Source organism: Aquarana catesbeiana, linkage group LG05 (genome assembly GCF_042186555.1).
Source record: "Aquarana catesbeiana isolate 2022-GZ linkage group LG05, ASM4218655v1, whole genome shotgun sequence".
NCBI classification, from domain to species: Eukaryota; Metazoa; Chordata; class Amphibia; order Anura; family Ranidae; genus Aquarana; species Aquarana catesbeiana.
Window position 1 is genome coordinate 643,802,965 of NC_133328.1, and position 17,822 is coordinate 643,820,786.

The 17,822-nt window shown below is 47.8% G+C and overlaps 1 protein-coding gene across 5 annotated transcripts in view; it reads left to right on the top strand.

Annotated features, from left to right (window-relative positions):
• NBEAL2 (neurobeachin like 2) overlaps window positions 1-17,822 on the top strand; it is a 245,461-nt gene that overhangs the window by 110,179 nt on the left and 117,460 nt on the right. For 4 of the 5 annotated variants that reach the window (XM_073632459.1, XM_073632461.1, XM_073632462.1 and 1 more), the window contains exons 9-10: window positions 3,402-3,508; window positions 7,757-7,834. In XM_073632459.1, the coding sequence (XP_073488560.1) occupies window positions 3,402-3,508; window positions 7,757-7,834 (185 nt within the window). The remainder of the gene's footprint in view (window positions 1-3,401; window positions 3,509-7,756; window positions 7,835-17,822) is intronic. The other variant, XM_073632463.1, reaches the window with a different exon arrangement.

The following is a 17,822-nucleotide window of genomic DNA, read 5'->3' on the forward strand; positions in this document are numbered from 1 at the left end:
TGCATGAATTTTCAGGTAATTTGAGTGCCAACGTTGAGGGCTTGGGGAATGGAATTTAGAGAAGATCTGTAAAGAAGATTGGACCAAAATCCCTCCTGAGATGTCTTCAAACCTGGTCACCAACTACAAGAAACGTCTGACCTCTGTGCTTGCCAACAAGGGTTTCTCCACCAACTACTAAGTCATGTTTTGCTTGGGGATCAAATATTTATTTTACTCACTGAACTGCAACTCCATTTATAACATTTGTATCGTATGTAGTTTTCTGTATTTTTGGTTGATATTCTGTCTCTATCATATAAAATATAAAATTCTAGACCCTTCATTTCTTTGTAAGTGGGGCAAACTTACGCAATCTGCAGGGGAGACGATCATTATTTTCTTCACTCTCTCTATATCCGCTCTACATTTTTAGAGACCATATACTGTATGTATGTCACTTGTGTGTTTAGCTGCTTGCCTGGAGTTCAGTTTTAACTTGTGTTTGTGAACATTCCATGTGGTCAGGATGTGACACATCTTTACAGAACGGCCCACATACTGTACAGTCATTCGCAGGGTCACTGTGTGCCGGGCGATGACACGTGTGCTGAAGGTTTGTGTTATCACTTTAGTGGTTACGATGACAAATGACATCCGTGACTCGACCTCCAAGACTCCGCCCCGCAAGCCAACAAAAAAACAAGCCAGCTAAATGAAATTTCAGTTTAATTCAGCCAAATTCTTTCCAGCTGCATCAACACAATAGATGTGCAAAAGACTTTATTTTCTTTAGGAAGCAGCCACAGCCTGAGTAGAAAGGCCTGTCCCCTGCCAGCATGCTGTGGAGAAGGTCCCTTGCTCTTTTTCTGTGGAAGCAGTGGTCTCTCTGCAGAGGTCCAGCACACTTTTTGCTGAGTTAGACCCATGGCTGTGCAGTCATTAAATTTCACACTCACGTTCTTACGCATGGTTGTGTGTGAAAAGGATTTAGTAAATTTGGACCATTGTGTGTGTGTGTGTAGAATGTTCATGGGGAATGTTTTTTGGATTAGATCGGGGGTCTCCAAACTTTCCAAACAAAGTGCCTGTTTACTGTCCTTCAGACTTCTTCAGGGGGCCGGATTTTGTCCAGTGTGGGTAGAAAATGTCCCAGCATCAGTGAGAGTTAACAATTCCTCAGGTGTGATGTTCAGTTGCAAAGGGCCTGTGGTCAGTATGAGGAGGAATAGTGTCCCATCATTGGTATCAGTGAGAGGAATAGTGCCCCATGATTGGTGTCCAGTGGGAGGAATAGTGCCCCATCATTGGTATCAGTGGGAGGAATAGTACCCCATCATTGGTGTCCAGTAGGAGGAATAGTGCCCCATGATTGGTGTCCAGTGGGAGGAATAGTGCCCCATCATTGGTATCAGTGAGAGGAATAGTGCCCCATGATTGGTGTCCAGTGGGAGGAATAGTGCCCCATCATTGGTATCAGTGGGAGGAATAGTACCCCATCATTGGTGTCCAGTAGGAGGAATAGTGCCCCATGATTGGTGTCCAGTGGGAGGAATAGTGCCCCATCATTGGTATCAGTGAGAGGAATAGTGCCCCATGATTGGTGTCCAGTGGGAGGCATAGTGCCCCATCATTGGTATCAGTGGGAGGAATAGTGCCCCATCATTGGTGTACAGTAGGAGGAATAGTGCCCCATGATTGGTGTCCAGTGGGAGGAATAGTGCCCCATCATTGGTGTCAGTGGGAGGAATAGTCCCCCATCATTGGTATCAGTGGGAGGAATAGTCCCCCATCATTGGTGTCAGTTGGAGGAATAGTCCCCCATCATTGGTGTCAGTTGGAGGAATAGTCCCCCATCATTGGTGTCAGTGGGAGGAATAGTCCCCCATCATTGGTGTCAGTGGGAGGAATAGTCCCCCATCATTGGTGTCAGTGGGAGGAGTAGTCCCCCATCATTGGTGTCAGTGGGAGGAATAGTGCCCCATCATTGGTATTAGTGGGAGGAATAGTGCCCCATCATTGGTGTCCAGTAGGAGGAATAGTGCCCCATGATTGGTGTCCATTGGGAGGAATAGTGCCCCATCATTGGTGTCAGTGGGAGGAATGGTGCCCCATCATTGGTGTCACTGGGAGGAATAGTGCCCCATCATTGGTGTCAGTGGGAGGAATAGTGCCCCATCATTGGTGTCAGTGGGAGGAATAGTGCCTCATCATTGGTGTCAGTGGGAGGAATAGTCCCCCATCATTATTGTCAGTGGGAGGAATAGTGTCCCATCATTGGTGTCAGTGGGAGGAATAGTGTCCCATCATTGGTGTCAGTGGGAGGAATAGTGCCCCATCATTGGTGTCCAGTAGGAGGGATAGTGCCCCATCATTGGTGTCAGTGGAAGGAATAGTGCCCCATCATTGGTATCAGTGGGAGGAATAGTGCCCCATCATTGGTATCAGTGGGAGGAATAGTCCCCCATCATTGGTGTCCAGTAGGAGGAATAGTGCCCCATCATTATTTTCAGTGGGAGGAATAGTGCCCCATCATTAGTGTCAGTGGGAGGAATAGTGCCCCGTCGGTGTCAGTGAGAGGAATAGTGTCCCATCATTGGTATCAGTGGGAGGAACAGTGCCCCATCGTTGGTGTCAGTGGGAGAAAGGAGGAACAACGCTATGAGCCAAGATTAGCTAAACTGAATTTATTTCGGCTTTTCTTTTTTGATAACCATGTTCCATCTCCCGGCCGGGACATGTTGTACTTTTGTTCTTATCTGTCTGTGTGCTGCGGACGGTTTGCTACATGGTCAGACAGGACACCTCTCACCCCACACGGCTGTCCAACAACACAGCTAGCAAAGAGACGCCTGTGACATCCGGTGCTTATCTCTGAGAACTTTCCTGAGACAAGTGACTGCAAGAGGAATGCAAAGAGACGGACGGCTGACCTGATCCCCCGGCATTCCTCTTGCCGGTCCTTGTATTGTATAGAAGTGTTCAGAGCTGGAGATGAGCTGTCAATGAAGCCGTCTCCTTGCTAGCTGTGTTGTTGGGTGGATGTTGGTAGAGGAGGGCGTCCTTTCCCCTGCAGGACAGAACACTAGTATAAAAAAAAAAGAAACAAAATTCTTCCTCTTCCTCCTCTTCCCCTTCCTCTTCCTCCTCTTCCCCTTCCTCTTCCTCCTCTTCCCCTTCCTCTTCCTCCTCTTCCTCCTCTTCCCCTTTCTCTTCCTCTTCCTCCTCTTCCTCCTCCTCTTCTTCCTCCATCATAGCCCTCTGTATATGGAGGTTTTCAGATTATTTATTGTATCTATTGGTTGAATTTGTGTCTTTTTTTTTTTTTTTTCAACTGGATTAATATTAAAACTTAGTAACCTTATAACTTGGTAATAATGTAACGGTGTGCTCCTGAGTGACGTCTCTGCTCTTCCTTCCAGGGGCCATTCCGGAGATGCTGAACTGCAACGATCGGCCGGTCCTGCAGGCCATATTCCTCAGCAATAACTGCTTTGAGCACATCATCCGCCTCATCCAGAACAGCAAGGTAGGCGCCATGATTTCCTCCTCCCCCCAGAAGGCGGTCCTAAAAGAGGCAACATTCCTGAGCTGCTAAACTTTTTTTTGTAATACGAATGTCTTCTTTTTTTTATTATTATTTTTAATTCATGATTACAAACATAAAGTGTCCGGAAAGCTTATCTGGACCATTTCCCAAATTTCTGTTTGACCTAAAATATTAAAAGGAACAAGAGTGTAGGGCGCTCTGAATAAAAAGGACCGGCCAGGGGTATAGTCCGCAATGTCAAATGAATACAGTTCAGGAAAGGTGATGTCTCGGAACACTTAGGCAGCACTTCATGGGGGACGCAATCTCTATTGAAGACAAATAAAACAGAAAAAGGGCGCCTCTAAGTGCAGCAGTAAAGACTTTAATAACCCCAAGAGGTTAAAAACACTTACTGGACATGAGGTTAAAAAGGGCTGCTCATAGTGTAAGTGTGGGATGGTGGTCTAGCGTCCAACACCAGGGTGGTCCTGATAGGGTAGTCCTGGCGGAGGTCCAGTGTGCAGCAGGAAGACAGTCAGAGGGAAGCTACAGTGGAAGGAGACTCCAGAAAGATCAGCCGCGGTGCCAGGATCAGCGTGGAATGCAGAACCCGGTGATGATGTCAGTGGAAGGGGACAAAACCAGCGTGGACTGCATGGACTGGTTTTGAAACTTCTATTGGTTCCTTCTTCATACCAGTGGTATGAAAAAGGAACCAATAGACATTCCGAAATGCGTCCCGCCCATTTTACATCACTTCCCGTCCATGCGGCTGATCCTTCTGGTGTCTCCTTCCACTGTGGATTCCCTCTGCTGGTCGGCTGGAATCCCAATTGCACACCGGACCTCTCCTAGGATTACCCTAGGACCACCATCCCACACATTCACTAATGATGAGCCCTTTTTAACCTCATATCCAGTAAGTGTTTTTAACCTCTTAAGGCTATTAAAGTCTTTACTGCAAACATGGCCTGTTGGGTGGGGGGGGGGGGGGTGTACTTGAGGACAGGGTTGAGAACTACTGCTTTAGAGCAGTGGTTCTTAACCTCCGCTCCTCAAGTATCCCCAATAGGTCATGTTTTCAGGATTTCCCTCAGATGAAATGGCTGTGGCAATTACTAAGGCAGTGAAACTGATAAAATCACCTGTGCAAAATAATGGAGAGCCTGAAAACATGACCCGTTGTGGGGGGGTACTTGAGAAACATTGCTTTAGACTACCCAGTTTACTCCAAGGCTTCCCCTGGTTGGCAGAGATCTGCCTCTAAAATGTGGATTCAATGTCTTATCCCTCCCGCTTTAGGTCCGGCACTCTACAAATGCTTCTATCATCCAACATATTACTGACTCTATCAATCTATAGGAATTGTTTTACCTTATAAAAGAATTGGAGTGGTGAATGGCCGGTTTTAATGAAATCTTGTTACAAAGCGAAGTTCAGGAGTGCAAAACCTCAGCTGGAAGCTGCTATTGTGCTAAACCATAGACAGCGAGGGCACCTCAGCTTCAGCTTCACTGCTCCAGAACTAGCTCAGTGTTGTCTGCATTGTTACTCCTTCTAACAAAAAGACTTTAATGCTTTTTAATGCCAATGTCTATCTGTACATCCTAACAATGTTAAAAAAAAAAAAAAAAAAAAGTTGCTGCTAGTCTGTGCTTTTGTTGTGTCTTCTGATGTATCTGCACCGCGTACTCATCTTCACTGCTCCTTCTTCTTTCCTTGTCTGGTGGAGAATTAACAAAGAGGTTGCAGATTTCGCCTCTTGCTGAACAGGAGCAGAGTGAGAATAGTTGGTGGGGGGGGGGGTGTCTTTCCTGAATTTTCCCCCTCTAGTGGTCAGAGTGCCAAACTGCGCACCTTGGGCGTAGAAGGTACGTCCAAAATAAAACTACATTGTAGTACCTTTTGGCATCTCCAGTATGCCCTCTTCTTCTGACCCCCAATCCCTCTTGAATAAACTGTAACCAGATCATTTTTACTATAGGCTCAGTCCACCAAGCTTCACCACAAGGATAAAGTCCCTTTATTTAAAAAAAAAAAAAAGGGACAGTTATTTTCAGTCCAAAGAGATTCAAAAAGGGCAGTCCTGTGGCTATGAGGGTCTTTGTTTTCAACTATGTAACTCTTTGGACTGAAAACAACTGTCACTTTTTTGACAATAAAGGATCCTTATCCTTGGATTGACCCTTTATGATAAGATCAAAAGGAGTGTTCTTTTGATCTACACATAATGTCAACTGATGTAACATTGAAAGTAAATGAAAGAGTTTTTTTAATTTAATAAAACGTTTACCTATTAAACCCCGTATTAACCCATAGTTAACCCCAATCAGCCATAATTAAACAGCTTACCCCCTTCCTCCCCTTAGGTATTTTTTATTTATTTTATTTTTTATTGGCTTTATTTTTTGTACTTTTATACTGTTCAAATTTTAGTGGTTTTTTTTTTTTTTTTTTGTGTGTTTTTCTACATTTTTTTTTCATTTACTTTTTGTTTATGTATCATAATGCTAGTGGTTTTAAAACACTAGAAAAAAAATGTGCCTATCCTTTTTTTTTTTTTTTTTTTTTTTAAGGGCTCCTGGATATTCTGTCTGCCATACTACCTGGATCTGTCCCTGCCCAGCTTTGGGTGTTCAAATTCCTTCTGTTATACTTTTTATTCCATTTGCACTTTTTTTTAAATATTTAAAATGTTAAATAAAACAAAAAAAAAAAACCCAAAACTTATTCATTTGTAATTTTCTGCACCATGCTTTTACATCAGAAATGTAATTGTAGTGTCATCATAAACAGGACTAATCACAAAACATTTGTACTGTTCATGTTTCATAATGCTAGTGGTTTTAAAACACTGGGCAAGGAATTTTTTTTGGTTTTTTTTGTTGAATGCATGGAAAATAATTATTTTAATATTCTATAAATAATACCGCATTATTATAATGAACTGTATCACCCCCGTGCTAATGATATATAACAAAAATATATAACAAAATCTTCCCCACCCCCCCTTTGTGCTTGCAGAACAAATTAAATAATTTAAATAAAAGTTGAAAAATAGTTGAAAAAGTTGAATAATAAAACCCCCACAAATTAATAATAATAATTTAGGCCGGTCCTAATACACAGCATTGTGTAGTAGGACTAGCCTACGTTTTATAATTAATAATATATATTTTTTACATTTTAGAATTATGATTTTTCACATTTAATACATTTTTTATCATTAAAAATAATTTTTAAAATTACCTTTTTTTTTTTTTTTTTTTTTTATTTATTTTTTTGAAAGACCATTTTAGTGAAACAAAAGCCCCAGACCACTTAGTAAAACTTTTCTGATGGTTTTTACGTTACACAGTTCGGTTTGCTAATTTACAGAATGATACTTTTCATTTTAGGCTTCACAAGAATTTCTAGGAAAACTGAAAATTTAGAAGGCAGAACTCCCAACTCCGCCCCTTTTCTGGTTTTCTTGGCATGTAGAGATTTTGCCGCCAGTGCCATCTGCTGGTGAAATCTGGTATTGATTGTATGGAGTACAATATTACAGTAGTCCTCTCATTCACTGGTCAGGCTTTGGTCAGTTTAGGGAGCGGTGAGAGGCGGGCCCTATCGTTGAGGAAAGAAGAGAGATTTAGGTCTCTATGTTTTGGAACTACATTTCCCATGATGCTCATGCACTCTGCAATGTAGTTGAGCATCATGGGAAATGTAGTTCTAAAACATCTGGAGTGCCAAGGTTCACCATCACTGGTCTACAGTGTTTAAAAATGTCACATATATGTTTCTTGCAGTGCTTGGCACCTGCTTTGATTAATGTCCTCCTCTATGTCTCCGCTACTTGCTGTTGTCACTCCACCTTGTGTTTTTTGTATTGGAACTCTACACAACTTTATTTTTTTGGCTGATGCCAGCCAGGCAAGGCGCCACACTGCCATCTGTGATGTGAACTCCCCAGTTTGCCCATCTGGTGGCACATCTATACACTTCTATGCAGATTCCACTAGGGGGCAGTGATGGCCGTATTAGAAATAGGGTGTCAGTCGCCCCCTTGTGGATGGAAATATAGGAATAAAGTAAGCTGGGAAGTCACCGAGGAGACTTGCTTGCCGTGGTCCACCCTGGGGGCGGGGGGGGGGCACATATTCCTGATTGGACAAAAAGCCAAAGAAAGTTGTGTAGAGTCCCGGTATGATTCAGTTCATCTCCGTCTTCATGTAACTTTTCCTAATCCCATTTTGACAGCTTTATTTGTGCAGTGGTCGCAGTGCGGAGGAGACCGATCTGACCACTCAGTTACTGACCGAGCATGACATCATGAAGGTATTCTATTGGTCTTTGTTTTCTCATGTGGGGCCCTTTAAAACATGTGCAATGGGGATTGGGTAAGGCTCACTGGTGGACCAGCTCATGGGTGGGGTCATGTAGAGTCTTGCAAGGGAAGGGAGGAGGAGCCTGGGCTGATCTGAGCTCATAACTCATTGCTCATTGGCTCCCAGCTCTTGTCCAGATTTGTTTAAAGGGTCACTCCAGCCAAAAGTAACATTTCAGTTAGAAGTGGTGTTTGGTGGGCTAAGTGCCTACCTTTTTTTTTTTAAGAACTATTGGGTACTCTACTTGCCATGCTACCTGGATTTGTTCCTGCCCACCTTTGGGTCTCCTCGCACATTTACCATAATATATAGTAAATAAAAATCTAACAGGAATAATGGAAACCCCTCATAATGGGCACACCGAGTGTACAGACCCGGGAACTCAGCACAGGGATGGTGGGAACCCCTCATAATGGGCACACCGAGTGTACAGACCCGGGAACTCAGCACAGGGATGGTGGGAACCCCTCATAATGGGCACAGCGAGTGTACAGACCCGGGAACTCAGCACAGGGATGGTGGGAACCCCTCATAATGGGCACAGCGGGCGTACAAACCCAGGAACTCAGCACAGGGATGGTGGGAACCCCTCATAATGGGCACAGCGGGTGTACAGACCCAGGAATTCAGCACAGGGATGGTGGGAACCCCTCATAATGGGCACAATGGGCGTACAGACCCAGGAACTCATCACAGGGATGGTGGGAATCCCTCATAATGGGCACAGCGGGTGTACAGACCCGGGAACTCAGCACAGGGATGGTGGGAACCCCTCATAATGGGCACAGCGGGTGTACAGACCCGGGAACTCAGCACAGGGATGGTGGGAACCCCTCATAATGGGCACAGTGGGTGTACAGACCCGGGAAATCAGCACAGGGATGGTGGGAACCCCTCATAATGGGTACAGCAGGTGTACAGAGCCGGGAACTTGGCACAGGGATGGTGGGAACCCCTCATAATGGGCACAGCGGGTGTACAGACCCGGGAACTCAGCACAGGGATGGTGAGAACCCCTCATAATGGGCACAGCGGGCGTACAGACCCGGGAACTCAGCACAGGGATGGTGGGAACCCCTCATAATGGGCACACCGGGTGTACAGACCCAGGAATTCAGCACAGGGATGGTGGGAACCCCTCATAATGGGTACAGCAGGTGTACAGAGCCGGGAACTTGGCACAGGGATGGTGGGAACCCCTCATAATGGGCACAGCGGGTGTACAGACCCAAGAACTCGGCACAGGGATGGTGGGAACCCCTCATAATGGGCACAGCGGGTGTACAGACCCGGGAACGCGGCACAGGGATGGTGGGAACCCCTTATAATGGGCACAGCAGTTGAGTAGATTACACCAATAATCTAGCTGAGCGATAAAGAAACACATTGTTGGGGGGTTAACACTCCAGTAGCCACCAAACACTGAAGGATTCACGCTTGGGTGGACTGACCCTTTAGTAAGTTTGCATTGCCAAGCATTTAATGACAGAGTTTTTGTTTTTTTTACTAGATGTAAACTTACCTGTTTAATGTGTGCTACAGATGTGCAAAGATTTAAGCCACTACTGAGTACTAACGATGTTGCTTTGACTGAGCTAGTGCAGTGTGCGGTGTGTGCTTTGCATGGTGTCATTAATTGTCATCGCTACTTAGTAAGACGCATTGCTGTTTCTTGAAGGTGATCAGGGGAGTCCGGGGGGGGGGGTGTCTGCAGCTCTACGCTGGTCCCTTACCCTGCGGTTCTCGGCTCCTGGATTACATTGGGGTCTGTTAGCATTGTTTGTAGCACCAAATTGGGTTGTAGGTGTCACATTCAAGGACGGTAGGGATCTTTATTCTTCATTCAGGTAGGAGGTGGACCCCCCCCCCCCCACATCGTTAATCGTTATCAGAGTGATCATCACTGGGGTCGGTTAATTCCGCAACTACTTCTTTGCATGCACCCACAGTAACTGCCGCAGCATGTTTTATGATGCTCAGGTGGACACTCCCCAAGTTTTCTAACTATATTTATATTTTCGGGTGACCGTGTTTTAGAGTCCGAAAACCAACATATTGCTGCACAGAACAAAATTGCGATTCGTCACACACCACAAAACGATATGAACCTTGTGTGTGTCTTTCCCATTCGCTTTTTGCCCCTTGTAATATGCATGTTTAGCATCTACCTCATCGTTCTTTCCTTATACATTTGTTACATAGTTACATAGTAGGTGAGGTTGAAAAAAGACACAAGTCCAACCTATGTGTGTGATTATGTGTCAGTTATAAATGTGACTTTATCATAGCAGGAGTTGTGGACGATGTGTCGAATTTAGCCCTTGGTTTTATCAGTTCAAGCTCGGCTTGGTCTCAAAACATATATACAGAATGTTTTTCTTTCTTTTTTTTTTTTTTTTTTTTTTTCAGCTTGTCTGCCAAACTATTTATGTCAAGCTATTTACGACATGACTCTCCATTGTTTCTTACTACTGTTTATGATACGGCTGTAACTTTTACAACCCCCCGTGCCCGGCATTTACCTTTTTATTTGCTTTCCATCTTACTCTGGGCTGAGTTCTGTAGATTGTGCTGTAAAATGGAAAAATGTCTGAAGGGTGCTTCAGTCTGGTTTGTGGCTTTTTAAAATTGTTACTTGCCTGTCACAGACCTAAGATTTCAATCTGACTGTCTGTGTCACTGACCTGGGAATTCTGGAGAGATGAATGCGGGGGTGTGATGTTGTTCTTTACGGCTTCCCACAATCCCCCCTCCACTTAGTTTGGTGTTCAGTGGACCTCATCTTCTGAATGATCCCGGGATCCAAAGATGGGGAGACGCAGCCACCGGTATCCCCAATGTTATCACCTATCTCAGGGGTCTTCAATTAAAATTTACAGAGGTCCAGTAAACAAAATTTCATTCAGGCAGAGGTCCGAATCTCGTTCACAATAAAACCCATCACAATCCCACCCGTACATCGTCGTCTTCAGCCTTCCGTCCACATCGTAGACCCCTTTACATCAGTCCTAGAATGTCCCCCGCTTCCCGTCACAACACTGCCCCCTTTTATGTTGTAGTGCCCCTTTACACCGCACAGCACCCCTTTACACCACACTGCACCCCTTTACACCCCCTTTACACCACACAGTGCCCCTTTACAGCCCCTTTACACCACACAGCACCCCTTTACACCCCCTTTACACCACGCAGAGCCCCTTTTACACCACGCAGCGCCCCTTTACACCACGCAGTGCCCCTTTACACCCCCTTTACACCACGCAGTGCCCCTTTACACCCCCTTTACACCACGCAGTGCCCCTTTACAGCCGCTTTACACCACGCAGTACCCCTTTACCCCCCCTTTACACCACAAAGCTCACCTTTACACCCCTTTTTTACACCATGCAGCGCCACTTTACACCATGCAGCGCCCCTTTACACCATGCAGCGCCCCTTTACAGCCCCTTTTACACCACGCAGTGCCCCTTTACACCACGCAGTGCGCCTTTACAGCCCCTTTTAAACCATGCAGTGCCCCTTAACACCATGCAGTGCTCCTTTACACAACCTTTACACCACAAAACGCACCTTTACACCCCCTTTATACCACGCAGCGCCTCTTTCCACCACACTGCGCCCCTTTACAACCCCTTTAGACCCCCTGAGACCACGCAGTGCCCCCTGAGACCACGCAGTGCCCCTTTACACACCCTTTACACCACAAAGCTCACCTTTACACCAAAAAGAGCACCTTTACACCCCCTTTACACCAAAAAGAGCACCTTTACACCACGCAGCGCCCCTTTACACCACGCAGCGCCCCTTTACACCACGCAGCGCCCCTTTACAACCCCTTTACACCACAAAGCACACCTTTACACCACTTTACACCACAAAGCACACCTTTACACCCCTTTTTACACCACGCAGTGCCCCTTGACACCACGCAGTGCCCCTTGACACCAAGCAGTGCCCCTTGACACCACGCAGTGCCCCTTGACACCACGCAGTGCCCCTTGACACCACGCAGTGCCCCTTGACACCACGCAGTGCCCCTTGACACCACGCAGTGCCCCTTGACACCCCCTTGGCACCACGCAGTGCCCCTTGACACCCCCTTGGCACCACGCAGTGCCCCTTGACACCCCCTTGGCACCACGCAGTGCCCCTTGACACCCCCTTGGCACCACGCAGTGCCCCTTGACACCCCCTTGGCACCACGCAGTGCCCCTTGACACCCCCTTGGCACCACGCAGTGCCCCTTGACACCCCCTTGGCACCACGCAGTGCCCCTTGACACCCCCTTGACACCACGCAGTGCCCCTTGACACCCCCTTGACACCACGCAGTGCCCCTTGACACCCCCTTGACACCACGCAGTGCCCCTTGACACCCCCTTGACACCACGCAGTGCCCCTTGACACCCCCTTGACACCACGCAGTGCCCCTTGACACCCCCTTGACACCACGCAGTGCCCCTTGACACCACCCTTGACACCACGCAGTGCCCCTTGACACCCCCTTGACACCACGCAGTGCCCCTTGACACCCCCTTGACACCACGCAGTGCCCCTTGACACCCCCTTGACACCACGCAGTGCCCCTTGACACCACGCAGTGCCCCTTGACACTCCCTTGACACCACGCAGTGCCCCTTGACACCCCCTTGACACCACGCAGTGCCCCTTGACACCCCCTTGACACCACGCAGTGCCCCTTGACACCCCCTTGACACCATGCAGTGCCCCTTGACACCCCCTTGACACCACGCAGTGCCCCTTGACACCCCCTTGACACCACGCAGTGCCCCTTGACACCACGCAGTGCCCCTTGACACCCCCTTGACACCACGCAGTGCCCCTTGACACCCCCTTGACACCACGCAGTGCCCCTTGACACCCCCTTGACACCACGCAGTGCCCCTTGACACCACGCAGTGCCCCTTGACACCACGCAGTGCCCCTTGACACCACGCAGTGCCCCTTGACACCACGCAGTGCCCCTTGACACCCCCTTGACACCACGCAGTGCCCCTTGACACCCCCTTGACACCACGCAGTGCCCCTTGACACCCCCTTGACACCACGCAGTGCCCCTTGACACCCCCTTGACACCACGCAGTGCCCCTTGACACCCCCTTGACACCACGCAGTGCCCCTTGACACCCCCTTGACACCACGCAGTGCCCCTTGACACCCCCTTGACACCACGCAGTGCCCCTTGACACCCCCTTGACACCACGCAGTGCCCCTTGACACCCCCTTGACACCACGCAGTGCCCCTTGACACCCCCTTGACACCACGCAGTGCCCCTTGACACCCCCTTGACACCACGCAGTGCCCCTTGACACCCCCTTGACACCACGCAGTGCCCCTTGACACCCCCTTGACACCACGCAGTGCCCCTTGACACCCCCTTGACACCACGCAGTGCCCCTTGACACCCCCTTGACACCACGCAGTGCCCCTTGACACCCCCTTGACACCACGCAGTGCCCCTTGACACCCCCTTGACACCACGCAGTGCCCCTTGACACCCCCTTGACACCACGCAGTGCCCCTTGACACCCCCTTGACACCACGCAGTGCCCCTTGACACCCCCTTGACACCACGCAGTGCCCCTTGACACCCCCTTGACACCACGCAGTGCCCCTTGACACCCCCTTGACACCACGCAGTGCCCCTTGACACCCCCTTGACACCACGCAGTGCCCCTTGACACCCCCTTTACACCACGCAGTGCCCCTTTAACCCCCCCCTTTACAACAGACTGTGCCCCTTTAACCCCCCCCTTTACAACAGACTGTGCCCCTTCACATCACACAGCCTTTACACCCTCTTTACACCACGCAGCGCCCCTTTTAATACAACCCTCCCCTGCACAGTCCTATGGTACCTTTGGCAGGGCAGAGGCACTAATCATCCTGGTTTGGTGTTCTACCTTTTAAAGTTCGTTTTTTATGTGGTTGTTTTCGGTGGTTTTCTGCTTGAATTTTTCATCTATAACCAATCAGCTTCCAGCTTTCATTTTTGCTTTCTTGCGGTGTGGGAAAATGAAAGGATTATTTGCTTTTGCAGCGCCAGTTTTCCTTTCCTTCGGAGCTTTTCTAGCACTCCCTCCCTTTGTCATCCCTGGCTGGGCGGGTTGGAGGTAAACACGCAGAGTAAACAGCTGGTGATTTGGGTATGGCAGGCCAGGCTCATATAGCATGTCCTCTGGGCAATCCTGAGTCACCTTCACCAACCGGCCGGACTGGTTCTGTGCGGTAACCTCGGTGTGACTCCCGGGCAGGTCCCAGGATTAGTGATGCTTGGCGGCACTTTGTTTTTTGGTGTTTTGTTTTATCTTTCATCTGTCTCCATCCTGAAGAATTAGCACCATGTGATCCAGTCTGTGTGTTTACTTTACAGCGCCGGCGGTTCTATGCCAAACCCGCTATCTCCTGTACCTGCTTTGTAATCCCACACCACTTTTGTTGTTTTTAAGGTAGTGCCAACCCCAAACTGGATGATCTTTTAGTTTGCTAAAGCATGAAGCATTGTAATCCCTTACCAAATTTCTCATTCACTCACTTCAGCTGCAGGTTATTGCTCTGGACCAGCTTCCCTTTACACCACGCAGCACCCCTTCACACCCCCACTATGGTGGACCATGCTTGTGTAATGTGTGTCAGTGCAGCCACTTGTAGTCTCCAGCAGGTCCCACAGGTGACAGATCACCCCCAATTCCTGCATCTTCAGACCTCAGATCACCCCCAATTCCTGCATCTTCAGACCACCCCCCAATTCCAGCATCTTCAGACCTCAGATCACCTCCCCAATTCCAGCATCTTCAGACCTCAGATCACCCCCCCAATTCCAGCATCTTCAGACCTCAGATCACCCCCAATTCCTGCATCTTCAGACCTCAGATCACCCCCAATTCCTGCATCTTCAGACCACCCCCCAATTCCAGCATCTTCAGACCTCAGATCACCCCCCCAATTCCAGCATCTTCAGACCTCAGATCACCCCCCCAATTCCAGCATCTTCAGACCTCAGATCACCCCCAATTCCTGCATCTTCAGACCTCAGATCACCCCCAATTCCTGCATCTTCAGACCTCAGATCACCCCCAATTCCTGCATCTTCAGACCTCAGATCACCCCCAATTCCTGCATCTTCAGACCTCAGATCACCCCCCCAATTCCTGCATCTTCAGACCTCAGATCACCCCCAATTCCTGCATCTTCAGACCTCAGATCACCCCCCCAATTCCTGCATCTTCAGACCTCAGATCACCCCCCCAATTCCTGCATCTTCAGACCTCAGATCACCCCCCAATTCCTGCATCTTCAGACCTCAGATCACCCCCAATTCCTGCATCTTCAGACCTCTGATCACCCCCCCAATTCCTGCATCTTCAGACCTCAGATCACCCCCCAATTCCTGCATCTTCAGACCTCAGATCACCCCCCAATTCCTGCATCTTCAGACCTCAGATCACCCAATTCCAGCATCTTCAGACCTCAGATCACCCCCAATTCCTGCATCTTCAGACCTCAGATCACCCAATTCCAGCATCTTCAGACCTCAGATCACCCCCAATTCCTGCATCTTCAGACCTCAGATCACCCCCAATTCCTGCATCTTCGGACCTCAGATCACCCCCCCCAATTCCTGCATCTTCAGACCTCAGATCACCCCCCAATTCCAGCATCTTCAGACCTCAGATCACCCCCAATTCCAGCATCTTCAGACCTCAGATCACCCCCAATTCCTGCATCTTCAGACCTCAGATCACCCCCAATTCCTGCATCTTTAGACCCCAGATCACCTCCCAATTCCTGCATCTTCAGACCTCAGATCAGCCCCCAATGCCTGCATCTTCAGACCTCAGATCACCCCAATTCTAGCACCTTCAGACCTCAGATCACCCCCGATAACTGCATCTTCAGACTTTGCATCACCCCACATTTCCAGCACCTTTATATCCTGTAATTGGCATCAATGGGGTTGTAGAGGTTCTTGTAATGGGCATCACGGGGGTCACAGAGGTATTTGTAATGGGCATCACTGGGGTCGTATAGGTTCTTGTAATGGGCATCATTGGGTTCGTAGAGCTTCTTGTAATGGGCATCACCGAGCTTCTTGTAATGGGCATCACTGGGATCACAGAGCTTCTTGTAATGGGCATTACTGGAATCACAGAGCTTCTTGTAATGGGCATCACTGGAATCACAGAGCTTCTTGTAATGGGCATCACTGGGACCACAGAGCTTCTTGTAATGGGCATCACTGGAATCACAGAGCTTCTTGTAATGGGCATCACTGGGATCACAGAGCTTCTTGTAATGGGCATCACTGGGATCACAGAGCTTCTTGTAATGGGCATCACTGGGATCACAGAGGTTCTTGTAATGGACATCAGAGGGGTCGTCAGAGGTTCTTGAAATGGGGATCACAGAGGTTCTTGTAATGGGCATCACGGGGGTCACAGAGGTATTTGTAATGGGCATCACGGGGGTCACAGAGGTATTTGTAATGGGCATCATTGGGTTCGTAGAGCTTCTTGTAATGGGCATCACTGAGCTTCTTGTAATGGGCATCACTGGGATCACAGAGGTTCTTGTAATGGACATCAGAGGGGTCGTCAGAGGTTCTTGTAATGGGGATCACAGAGGTTCTTGTAATGGGCATCACCGGGATCACAGAGGTTCTTGTAATGGACATCAGAGGGGTCGTCAGAGGTTCTTGTAATGGGGATCACAGAGGTTCTTGTAATGGGCATCACCGGGGTCGTCAGAAGTTCTTGTAATGGGCATCATTGGGGTCATAGAGGTCCCGAATTGGCCATTATTGGGATCATATACCTTCTTTGTTGGGGGCATCAGACATTTTATAACTTTTGTTTGGAACTTTTATGACCTGGAGAATAAATGGTAGAAAAGGAAGATAAATGTTGCAAAGTGCAGGAATTTTTAAATGCAAAAGAAAAATAGATACAATTAGTTTCCTTCTGCAGGTTGTATACATCGTTAAGAGCTGATCTGAACATTTCCATTTGTATCCTCTCTGCCATTTTTAAAGATGCCATTTATGTCATATTCCTGCACCGATCAGTGGCGATCATGGGGCCACATTCATGGAGTGTAAAGACACACAAAGACCAACTTGTTCTATACCGCGTACCGCACTGTCATGGCAGTCTTCACATCCCATAATTGGTTTATGCCAAGCTCTTTTTGTCTCTGCCAGTTATCTGCATGTTGAAAGTGTCAGACTCCTCTCCAGCCCCAGGAGATGTCTCCTCGTCACCGTCCTTGTAGTCTAGTCTGTGACACCATGGGATGCAAAGAGTGAATATAGATTACCCCCCCCCCCATCTCCCAAGGGGGGCAATTATCCACTCACCAGATGTGCCAGTCACCGGAATTCCCATCCCTCCAGCACACTGTCCTCCCCGTGTGTACCCGTCATGTCATCTATGTGTTTTCATCAAATACCGATCTGCCACGGGCCACCCACTGATCACAGGGAACGTGACAGTTGTGAGCCATTTATTTATAAATAAAAGTACACAATTTACATATAAATAGGAAAGAATGGTAAATAACTGTGGACATACACCGGCACTAAGACGGATCTCCCAATCCCTGGGTAAATTTGAAATATAGTGAAAGTAGGAATTCTTTCAAAAAATTTTTTTTGGGATTTTTGTGGGGGATGATACGTCTATTTCCAGTAGGCATCAAAAATTAGAGTATTTAAAATATTAAATTTTATTAAATAGTAGTAAAAGGGGATACACAGAACAAATCAAAGTACATATAAACGACCAGTATAACCATCCAGTATTATGTTCAAATTTCATTCATGCCTGTTTGCCAACATGTTTCGCAACCGTTTCATTGCTTCATCAGGGCATATGTCGGCATCATTGGTCATTTTGAACTACTGGTACAAGTCTAAAACC